This window comes from Eschscholzia californica, unplaced genomic scaffold, assembly GCF_041429995.1.
Source record: "Eschscholzia californica isolate CP2 unplaced genomic scaffold, dmEscCali1.0.p SCAF_1, whole genome shotgun sequence".
Lineage (NCBI taxonomy): Eukaryota > Viridiplantae > Streptophyta > Magnoliopsida > Ranunculales > Papaveraceae > Eschscholzia > Eschscholzia californica.
Genome location: NW_028238198.1, coordinates 55,166,278 through 55,178,569, shown reverse-complemented (window position 1 = coordinate 55,178,569; position 12,292 = coordinate 55,166,278). Strand labels below are relative to the sequence as shown.

General features: G+C 38.7%; 1 protein-coding gene across 1 annotated transcript; it reads right to left on the bottom strand.

Annotated features, from left to right (window-relative positions):
• Positions 1–9,768: 9,768 nt before the first annotated feature.
• Positions 9,769–11,803, bottom strand: LOC147567689 (uncharacterized). Its single transcript, XM_086657591.1, has 2 exons — positions 11,076–11,803; positions 9,769–9,802 (listed from the first exon to the last, which is right to left on the bottom strand). The coding sequence occupies exons 1-2, from the start codon at positions 11,801–11,803 to the stop codon at positions 9,769–9,771; spliced, it is 762 nt and encodes a 253-aa protein (XP_086513717.1).
• Between the last annotated feature and the right edge of the window lie 489 nt (positions 11,804–12,292).

Sequence of the window (12,292 nt, the reverse complement as noted above, 5' to 3'; positions counted from 1 at the left end):
TAGCCTTTATGGATTCTTTGGTAAGAAATTCATGCTGTCTCTCTCTAGAACCCTTTATTCTGTAATTAGGTCTATAAAGTCTTAAATCTATTTCGAATTTGTATTATTTTGACAATAAAGCATGAACAAGTATACTAAGAACAACTAATTAAATCAAGTTAGGGATTGAAATTTTGATGATTTAATTGTCATATTCTTAAATTCTAGGGTTTATGAAATTGGGGATTTTTATGATTCACGGGATTATAGGATTTTAGATGGCTGGGAATTAAGTAATTTTGGAATATAAGCAACGTTAGAAAAGTTATTTGGTATAGTTTATCCATTTAACGACGATTTTAACGGACTGCGCATTACTGTCTGTTATTGAACAATCTGGGTCTTGTAGAGTACTCGATCAGGCTTTCCCCAAGCACGAAAGTCGTATCTTAGGATATGAGCTTTCCGAACTGGTATAGTAGATGTCATTTGGATCTCAGACGAGAAAGTTATGACTGTTTTGGCGAGCAGCACGTTGTTCAGCAAATTTGAGAACTGCTTACTATTTTAGTGTTTAGCTAGACGTAGATGTTTCAAAAGAATTTCAAGTCATAACTTTTCCGACGACATAGGATGGGTTCGAAATTAGATAACCTTTCCGACGACAACGTATTGCGCACTTAAACAGTCATAACTCTCTCATCTTTAATACATTTCAATCCTATCTTATGTTGTCGGAAGGTTATCTCATTTTGCATGTTTATTTCTAAGGTGGTTTCTCCTAATTTCAATTAAAACATCTCCGAAACGCACAAAAAATACGCAACAACAGATCAACTTCATTGACCGTATGCTGCATGTTCTAACACTCATATCTTTCTCATCCAAACTCCAAATATCTATCATAATACCTTTCTGGAATCGTAACGAGACGAGCTACAATATTGCTGAAGACTTGAAATACTTTTGAAGCATATACGACTAGCTAAACACTAAAACAGTAAGCAGTTCTCAAGTTTGCTAAATAGCTTGCTACTCACTAAAACAACCATAACTTTCTCGTCTGAGAACCAAACAACTTGTACCATACCATTTCGGAAAGCTAATATCTTAAGCTACGACTTTCATGTTTGGGGAAAGCCCGTCCGAGTAATTTATCTAGCCATAAAAGTTCGACAACACATTGAATTTACACTCCTTCGTATCAGTCATTTGGTTGATAACCAAACACAAATAACTATTAGTTCTAAGATCTTAAATTCTAAAATATACCCCTGAGATTGAATGAAATATGAAAAGTTCCCAAATTTTACACCCTAGAATTCTGAAACAAGTAAATTATATCATCAAAACATAAATACTTACGTGATTAAGATGTTCTTGATTAGTTTCTTCATAATATCTTTCGATGCATCTACTAATTCGAAGTAATAAGGCTCAATTAAAATAAAAAACACTGAAAGAGTGTGAGTAGTTCACTTCCTCATACTTCAATTCAAGCAAAACAAGATTTCCCACTTGATTTCCACCCAAAATCTTGATATTTTTTTATTGAATCTCCTCCAAACCCTAACCCCAATCGAAAAGATCGAACACAGAAAGAAGAAAATGCTGATTTTTCTTTCTTTTTCAGAAGTCTCACAAAATTTCGGGTTAGTCCCTGAGTTTCGACCGGAGTGCAAAATGCCTCCAAAATTTGCATTGTATGCTGATTTAACTCTATTTCGATGAACCAAATGCCAAATAGTCCCTTAAGTAACCTTATTCTTTTATTTAATTAGCCGAAAACATAGATGTTACAAAGGTATTTCAAGAGTTTGAGATTCTTAATTTACCCCTAAACATTTATGTGCTTTCGTCTTTGCTACAGTTGCATATGTGTGGCTTACTCTCAGCATGTTGGTATTGTGATTCATATATGCTATTTAAGATTCCTATTAATTAGTGGCGTTAGATCTGCTATCTGTTTAGCTTAACACTATCTACAACTCAAAAATGTTATGAACAATTTAGTTGGAATTTTATGTACTATTTGTTTGTTCTCTTCCACAGATCTGAAAATCTGACTTGAGATTTGAATTGACTCAAGTCAAATTTTAAAATGTTTGTTTTTGTTCAAATCTGATACCGACTTTGACTGGTTTTGGGTTATTTTGAAGCAGACGATTTAGATTGATCAAGATTCTCAGAGTCTGAGAAAAAAAGTAACACTTGGGGTAAGTATTCTCATCCCCTATGTGATCTTGTTATCAAGGTTTCATTAAGTTTTTTGAAAAATTAGGTATAACGCGCGCCTGTAGATAAAGTCATACCAAACACTCTATATGAGATTTAGTTTTTATTTTTGGAGTTATTTCCCAAATAGCCCCTAACTTTGTGACCAGTTTCCTGCCTAGCCTCCTACTTTGTCAAAAATACTCAAATGACCGTCCTTTTGAGTTACCGTTATAACACCGTTAACCAGTCATCATCTCTCTCTCCTCCATCACATCACCTCTCTCTGCCACCTCATCTTCTTCACCGGCGAAGGTCGTCGGCCGACCAATTTTTCGACCGGTGACCTTCAAACATTAAAAAAAAAAATTTTCTCTCTCCATTCTCTCTCTAAAAAAAATATTTTTTATTTTCTCGCTCCTCTCTCTCTAAATACTCCGGCGAAGGGGTTTCCCTTCGCCGGAACTAGGTCTGTTCGGGAACAATATGTATGGTTCCCCTGTCATTGGATCTCCTTCACACTAGATCTCTCTCTCTCCCGGACATCAAGGAATAAAGGAAGTATCGAATGACGACTTGTATTTCTCAACCTACTACCACCCTTTGTTCTTCAATCCTTCATCAAAATCACAAATTATTATACTATTGCTACTTAATTTCTTCTAGACAACTGATGGGCCTAGAAGGTTACCCTAAAAGGTCTCCACCCGCAAGTATACGGGCGTCAAGTAATAACCCGATAAGACCGGTTCGTTCCTCAGAGATTAAGTCAAACTCAATTCTAATCTTAAAACTATGATGATTTCGAAAGTTGATTAATGGTAATTTGATTCAAGCAAATAAAAATAGCAAATAAACTCAATAGAAAACAAATAAGTTGATATTCAGAAAAGGGGAACCTGGGGTTTTCGAATCCGTCCACGTGACAATCCTAAAGACAATGTATTTGCCTTAGGTAACTAAGTTCTTTGTTTTACTCGGGTTCTATCACATGAACGCTCTAGAATCCGGAAGATGTTGTCATGAAAAGCAATAAGGACTTTAAAAGATATGAAGATTTAATCTAAAAATTAATTGACTTGCATATAAATTGAATTGATAAAATTCTCGTTATGGACTTCATCTAAACCCTAGATGGGAAAATTAGTTTCTCAGGATAAAGGATGGAAGTTTAACTATATAGAATGTGGGAGAAAAGTAGAAAAATTGAGTTTCTTACTGATTTTGCAGCCAAACAGAGCCTTAAGGAAGTGATTTCCTTCTGTTTTTCCAAGAATTCTGCCAAACGCACCCTCTGGGAAAACGATTTTCTCGTCTTCCCGAAAACGGATTCTCCGTGAGAAAATGTTTTTCTCGTCTTCTCCAACTCTCTTTCTCTCTCTAACTTTCTGTTTCTCTCTCTCTCTCTCTCTCTCTCTCTCTTTCTACTAGAACTCTCTGTAATCTCTTTCTCTTTATATATTCTATCTCTCTCTCACCAAGAAAACAGAAACAAAGAAAGAAAAATAAAAAACAAAATGGAGCTAATAGTTATTCAAAACCGAACCTCTCTGTTTCTCTCTCTAATTCAGTAATATCCTTCTCTCTACAATCTATCTCTCTCTCACTAAGAAAACAGATTACAAGATAAAGAAAAATAAAACTCAAAGACAAGTGATGATCCTAGAATGATAAGCTCTCGGTTCTGTTTCTCTATCTACTGTTCTTTTGCTCTCCACCGTCCCTCCAATCCTTCTCTTCCTGTTTTATAAACCAAAAGAAAACCAATTCAAGTCTCGCCCAAACCTCCTTCAATCTCGCCCAAATCCGAACAACCCTCTCGGTTTATAAGAGAAACCAATTTCTCTCTCTCTAAATACATCCACCCGAATCCTTTTTCTTCATTAACCAAAAGCTTTCTCACTCTAGGATCCTAACCAACAATCTCCTTCAATCCCTCTCTCTCGGTTCTTTAGCTATATCCCAATTTCCCTGAAATCTCGAGTAACCTTCTCTACTGTTTTAGATGAGAAGCAAATCTCTCCCTATCCTGATATGAGGATTCTGTATCTTTTCAAAATAAATTGAAAAGAGAAGAGATGAGGTAATCCCGTGAGAGAGAGAAACGTGAACTGTTAAGAGTAGAAGTTCAGGTGTGGTACGATTTACCGAATTAAAGTGCGTCGGCCGTCAGATGGTCTTTGCTCGTGTGCGTGTCACATTCTGGTGTGTTGGATCGTGCGGGATCACTAATGTTTGGTGCTGCGCACAGTATCAGATAGGCCTCCTTCTTCTGTCCCGAATATGTACCACTGATGCCCAATAGTGTACCGAAGATTTCACTTGAGCCACCCGATTTTCGCCACGTATATGATGGCTGAATGCTCCATGTTTATCTTTAGTCAACTAGTCTTGACTCTACTTTAACCTGGTCTAACTTTGTCATCCGGACTCCGATCTGACTTTTGCTTTCGCCTACGGACTCGTCATGGACCCCACTTCTCATCTGATCATCAATGTTGGTCAAAATACCAGAATCAACAAATGACCATAATGCCCCTCGTGTGTGTCTTTCTCCCAATCTTAACTGTTTTTCTCGCCGAACCCCGTAAAAGACACCTGAGAAAGAAAATAAAACAAATCATCAGAGTAACCGCTCGAACTGGACTAACTAACCCGAGTTAAGAGATTCAGATGGGACATTTTCATGTCTCATCAAACATCCCCAAACTTAGATTTTTCTAGTCCTCGAGCAAAACAGATAAATAAGACTAAACCCATTTCACCACTTTCGCAGGGAATCACGATTGCACTTAGCACGTGCAACAAGCCGTTAAACCTCTAGGTTACCCAAGAGGACGAGTTGTTTCTTGTGAGGGTTTGCAGTGAATATACCCACAAAATTCAAAAATCAAAAATCCAAAAGGGTCTAAATATGATGTGGACTACAAATGTTCATCCGGTAGATTTTCGAAAGTTAATAGAAATGAAATCCAAGTCAATCAAACCCTACAAACGCTAAAAATCTTTCCACTAGTAATCAAGACTCGAAGTGCACGTGACAAGCCAAATATGAGTATCATTTCGGTTCTGAAAAGACAAAACCTCGATTACTTTCTCAATACATTTTGCCTCGACTGCTGCCTCACGGTCATACACTCAAAAATCAAAGTCACTCAAGAATGGTTCACTTTATGTGTTAGTATGAATATGAAGGAAAACTCAACACATGAAAAAGAGGGACTATAATTTTGTGGACGACTGATCTCAAAGAAGGAAACAACCACTAATATGGAATGGGGTAGCTAACCAACTCTTCTCACCTGATCTACTATCTAACAATGTTTCCTAGAGGTAGATAGACACTAATGAGGATGTGACTAGAACTCCTGAGAACTCGACGTCTTCAAATCTTCAAGAACTACTTCAAGGGATAAACACTCAAACAAAACTGCACAAACACTTTTTTTTTTCTTTACTACTGACTCTGGTAATAAAACTCAAAATACATAACATACTTTCTTCACATTATTCTTTCCTTGGGTAAAATTCTATTCACTTTGCTTTATGCCTTATTCCCAGGATTCTAAATGATAAAGTTCCTATCTTCCTATAGTTGACACTGTTTTCAAGTTTCTCAGACTACAAGAGTAAAGTTCGCTTCCTGATGACATCCCTAGTGGTTGTAAAATTTGAACTCAAGAGATCAACTGAGTTCTAATGAATATTGCGAGGTTGAGTAGCTCTCCATTCTACTCAGAATTAGCTCAGAAGAGATCACTCAAAACAAAAGGAAAGGCTCAGAATCTCACATGGGTTAAGTCTCCACTAATGATCGATTAAGTTCTCTTAGAAAAGTTTACTCTTCACCCATCTAATACTCACATGGCTAGTGCACAGACAACTTCAAAACTCGAAATTCGTGGAAAAAACCTTTAGCAAAAGCATAGTACAACCAACTAGACTCTATAACTATTAACAAGCAAAACCAACTAGACTCACGTTTCCAATCCAAAAATTAAAAATTTTGAACCCTTTTGAATTTTTGAAATAAGGACTAAAAATTCAATCCCCCATCCCCAAACTTAAACCGAACATTGTCCTTAATGTTCTGAAGACTAGCAAAATAACAGGATTAGGGAAAGATGTTACCAGATTCAGAAGTCCTATGCATGGGTTGCCTCCCAGAAAGCGCTAAGTTTAACGTCTTCAGCCAGACAAAACTGATCATAACGGATCAATTTGGATAGACAGGATCTTCGATAGGAACGTCCTCTGTATCGGTCAACATCTCTAAAAATGGTTTTAGCCGTTGTCCATTCACTTTGGACACACTACCATTTCTGTCTTCAATGTCGATCGCACCATAAGGATACACAAACTTGACCGTGAAAGGCCCTGATCATCTAGAACGGAGTTTACCAGGAAATAAATGCAAACGTGTGTTATATAATAAAACTTTCTGACCCGGTGAAAATGTTTTTCTTAAAATAATTTTATCATGCAACATTTTCATCTTATGTTTATATAACCTAACACTCTCATATGCATCATTTCTCAACTCCTCCAACTCACTGAGTTGCAACTTTCTCTCTACCCGCATTGTCAAGCGAAAAATTCAATTGCTTGATAGCCCAATATGCTCTATGCTCTAACTCAACGGGTAAGTGGCATGCTCTGCCATACACTAGTCTATATGGAGACATTCCAATAGGGGTCATAAATGTTGTACGATAATCCCAAAGTGCATCGGTTAGGCGTAAAGACCAATCCTTCCTATTGGTGTTAACCGTTTTCTCTAGAATGCGTTTAATCTCCCTATTCGACACCTCGACTTGACCACTAGTCTGTGGGTGATATAGGGTAGACACTTTATGGGTAATACCATATTTATTCATTAAAAGCTCAAATTGCCTATTACAAAAGTGTGTGCCCCCGTCACTAATAATTGCCTGCGGTGTACCAAAACGTGAAAGTATGTTTTCCTTCAAGAAAGTGATCACAACTTTGTGATCATTCGTTTTGCACGCACCCGCCTCTATCCACTTAGACACATAGTCAACTGCCACTAGGATGTACAGATTTCCAAATGAATTTGGGAAGGGACCCATGAAATCGATGCCCCACACATCGAAGACCTCAACTACCAAAATAGGATTAAGGGGCATCATATTCCTACGTGAAATGCTTCGGCATCGTTCACATGCCAAACAATATGCATGGGTATCCTTAAATATAGACGGCCAGTAAAAACCACATTGCAGAATTTTGGCAGCCGTCTTTTTACTACTAAAATGCCCTCCACATGCATGATCATGACAAAAGGAAATGATTTTCAATTGTTCCTCATCAGGAACACATCTCCTAATGATCTGGTCGAGACAATACTTGAATAAGTATGGGTCGTCCCAGAAGAACCGTTTTACCTCGGATAAAAATTTATCACGATCTTGCTTGGTCCAGTGTTTGGGTATTTGACCATTAGCAAGATAGTTCACTATATCAGCAAACTAAGGTAATCGGGAGACACTAAAGAGTTGCTCATCAGGAAAGCTCTCTCTCATGGGTAACTTGTCTTTGACAGACTCGACTACAAGTCTAGACAAGTGGTCTGCTACTAAATTTTCGGAACCCTTTTTGTCCCGAATTTCTATGTCAAATTCCTGTAGCAGCAGTATCCATCTAATCAGCCTAGGTTTTGCATCCTTCTTAGAAAGGAGATATTTTAATGCAGCATGATCAGAGAATATAATGACCTTAGACCCAACGAGATATGATCTGAACTTCTCTAAGGCATACACTACAGCTAACAACTCTTTTTCAGTGGTAGAGTAGTTTAGCTGTGCATCGTTCAACGTCTTACTGGCGTAGTATATAACGTGAAGAAGTTTATTCTCACGTTGACCTAACACGACTCCAATGGCATAATCAGATGCATCACACATGATCTCAAATGGAGTACTCCAGTTGGGAGGTTGAACAATAGGGGCGGAAGTAAGCATAAGTATAAGTTTTTCAAAGGATTTTAAGCAAGGACCATCAAAGACAAATTTGTTCTCTTTTGCCAAAAGATTACAAAGAGGTCTAGATATCTTGCTGAAATCTTTGATAAACCGTCGATAAAATCCAGCATGTCCTAAGAACGATGGATTATCTTTGACCGTTTTAGGGACTGGGAGGCTTTTTATCAACTCAACTTTTGCTTTATCTACTTCAATGCCCTTTTCAGAAATGACATGCCCTAAGACTATTCCTGAGCGAACCATAAAGTGACATTTCTCCCAATTGAGAACTAGGTTCTTCTCTTTGCATCGAACCAACACGAGTGTGAGGTGATGCAGACACTGATCGAATGATGAGCCAAAGACTGAAAAATCATCCATAAAGACCTCGAGAAACCTTTCCACCATATTTGAAAATATGCTCATCATACATCGTTGAAAAGTGGCGGGTGCATTACACAACCCAAAAGGCATCCGACGATAAGCATAAGTTCCAAATGGACAGGTGAATGTGGTTTTCTCTTGATCTTCAGGGGCTATAGGGATCTGATTATAGCTAGAATAGCCATCTAAGAAACAGTAGTAGCTATGCCCAGCTAGTCTCTCTAACATCTGATCAATGAAAGGAAGAGGAAAATGGTCTTTCCTCGTGATCGTGTTCAATTTCCTGTAGTCAACACAAACACGCCACCCAGTGGTCATCCTGGTGGGTATTAACTCATTTGACTCGTTCTTGACTACAGTAATGCCTGATTTCTTGGGTACAGTTTGAACAGGACTGACCCAAGTACTATCTGAAATAGGGTATATGATACCCGCACCTAATAATTTCTGGACTTCAGCTCTAACTACCTCCTTCATGTGAGGGTTCAGTCTACGTTGCATTTCCTTTGACGGTTTAGCATCTTCCTCTAGATAGATATGGTGCATGCAAACAGAAGGAGTTATACCCTTTAAATCAGATATTGACCACCCTAAGGCCTCTTTGGGGTTTCTAAGGACATCTAGCAGTCTACTCTCCTGTTCTTTTTCTAACTCAGAAGCAATGATGACAGGTAGAGTTTCAGATGGGCCTAGAAACGAATACTTTAAGTTGTCAGGCAAGGGATTCAATTCTAAGGAAGGTGGTTTTTCTGTGGATGTAGACAACTCTGGGATAGAAGGACCACTGGACTCATTGGTAGATGATAGTTGATTTGTCTCTAAAGTTGGCGAGTCAATTGGCTTTGACAAAATGAGGGGTTCAACTTTCGCTTTCCACTTATCAGTATCCAGTAATGGGGTAAAATCCAGCAAAGCATTTACCTCATTGATACTTCCCTCCTCATCAAAGTCTAAGCCAAAATGAGCCAACAGTGTTTCTAAGGGATCCTCGGATAAAGTTTCAGGTAAAGAATCCTTAACGAACATATCTATCAGATTCAACTCGCTAAAATCCTCAACATCATCTGGGAAAAGTCCAGCTTTATAGATGTTCATCTCTACAGTCATGTTTCCAAAAGACAATTTTAAGAGTCCACTTCTACAATATATGACAGCATCAGATGTAGCTAAGAATGGTCGTCCTAAAATGACGGGAATTTGAAATTGGGTATCACGAACTGGGTCGGTATCCAAGATGATGAAATCTAAAGGAAAGATGAATTCACAAACTTTTATCAAAACATCTTCCACTATTCCACGTGGTCGCCTAATAGACCGATCCGCCAACTGGAGAACTACAGGAGTGGGTTTTATTTCTCCTAAACCTAACTGTAAGTACACCGAGTAAGGAAGAAGGTTAACACTAGCACCTAGATCTAATAATGCTCGTTCGATCTCATGTTCCCCTATGGTGCATGGTAATGTAGGACTTCTTAGGTCTTTGTACTTAGATGGAAGGGTTTGTTGGATAATAGAACTCACTTGATTAGTCAAGAAGAGTTTCTTATGCACGTTCATCTTACGCTTTCTAGTACATATGTCTTTAAGGAACTTAGCGTAAGATGGGATCTGTTTAATAGCATCTAATAATGGAATGTTAATACTAACCTGTTTGAACATTTCCATTATCTCCTCAAACTGAGACTTCTTCTTAGGTTCTACCAGACGCTGAGGATAAGGGGCTCTAGGAACATATGGCCAGGCACTATGGGTAGGTTTTCAGACTCAGGAGCCTTCACAGGCTCTTTACTAGGGGTACTAGTTGGTAAGGTTAGTGGTTCGGAGTTTGGTTCACTATCTTCGGGAACTCCTACCTTATTGTAAATTGCCCTACCACTTCTAAGGGTGGTTACTGCATTGGCCTGGTCCATCGACATTTTACCCTTCGGATTTGGCTCTGGTTGACTAGGAAATATACCCTGTTCTCTCTGCCTAAGGGCTTCTGTAAGTTGACCTACCTTGGTTCTTAGACTAGATATAGTCTGGTTGGTCTGTTGTGCAAACTCCATTTGGGCCTTAGCTAGCTGCTTCATGGTTTCCTCTAAAGACTCTTTGTTCTGAGAAGGATATTGGGTACTAGATTGACCCTGGTTCTGAGCATAAGGATTCCTAGGAGCATTAAACCCTGGAGGGTTCATTGAACTACTAATCTGGCCCTGACCCTGACCCTTTGACCAAGAAAAATTGGGGTGATTTCTCCAACCCGGATTATAAGTGTTCGAATAAGGATCATATTTCTGACTTTTATCTTGCCTAGAGTTTAGATAAAGAGCATTAACATGCTCTTTTTCGTCAGGAACAAAAAATAAGGTACACTTATTTCCAGTATGAGATGGGTCTCCACAGACCGAGCACGGATAAGAGATGGATTCATTTCCAACACTCATGGCTTGAGTGGGATCCTCCCTCAATGCTTTAGGCTGACCAAGTTCTAAGGCTTCTATCCTTCTCGTCATGGCGGCGAGTTTAAGATCTGACTCATCAACTCTATAGATGCCAGCTTTATTCGGAGTAGGATTAGCCCTAGTAGGAGGTCCTCTAGAAGTTTCCCATTGCTGGGATTTCTCAGCCAACTCTTCTAGAAATGCCATACACTCATCGGCAGTTTTACTGATGAACCCGCCACTACAGAATGATTCTACCATGGATGTAGTTGGGTAATCTAGTCCGTCATAGAGAATCTGGACTAATCTTATTTTTTCAAAACCATGGTGTGGACACTGTAGTAAGATTTCTTTAAATCTCTCAAGATATTTATAGAGAGACTCTCCTTCTTGCTGCACAAAACAGTTAAGATTTTGCCTTAAAGAGGTAGTTTTGTGTTTCGGGAAGAATTTTAGAAGGAATGCACTGCTCAATTCTTCCCATGTAGTAATGGAATGGGGTTGTAAGGCATACAACCAAGATTTTGCTTTCTCCTTCAGTGAGAAAGGGAACAACCTAAGTCTCAATATTTTGTCAGGCATATTGGGGAAATTCATAGTCCCACAGATTTCTTCGAAATCCCTAACATGGTAGTAGGGATTCTCGTTCTCAACCCCACGGAAAACAGGGAGCATTTGAATAGTGCTCGATTTCAACTCGAATTGAGTCGTGCATTGGGGTAACTGTATGCATGACGGTTGACACATTCTAGTGGGATTCATGTAATCCCTGAGTATCATAGGCTGATTTCCATCCCTGGCTTGGTTTAGATTCTCACCCATAGTGTCACTCAAAGAGAGATTCGCTAGAAGATTACTTAAATGTGCTTATCTACTGATGAAACGACCTCTCTTATCACGATATCTATTGGGCATAAACTAGAGCCCAACGACCAAGGATATTCGAACCAAAGAATCACTACGAGGAACCTATAGGAAAGCAAACACAATCAGGCTGACTCCACCAAGCAACCTAAACAAAATCTAGACAAGAGACAGGTTTGTCAGATTCACCCTACAAATCTAGACAGCTCCTACTTCGTAACAAAGCTTGAACTATAATGTTTATGAGGGTTACTCCGTCCAAGTACTACGATCAAACAACTCTTAGAGACGACCAACGATAAACTTTGTGATAGCCGTCCAACCTGGTAATGTTTCCTCTTCTCGAGGCGACCTTATAAAGAGTTGAGTGAACTTTCCCTTTAGGAATGCCCAAATAAATATTAAGTCCCTGAATCGTTTCAAAGATCCTATGAGCTCGAGACCTTA

Coding starts and splice junctions, on each gene's coding strand:
- LOC147567689 (XM_086657591.1), bottom strand. CDS start 11,803: ATGGGTGAGAATCTAAACCAAGCCAGGGATGGAAATCAGCCTATGATA. Junction 9,803..11,075: donor GGCATCTATAGAGTTGATGA/GTCAGATCTTAA, acceptor TCTTTCCTTTAG/ATTTCATCATCTTGGATACC.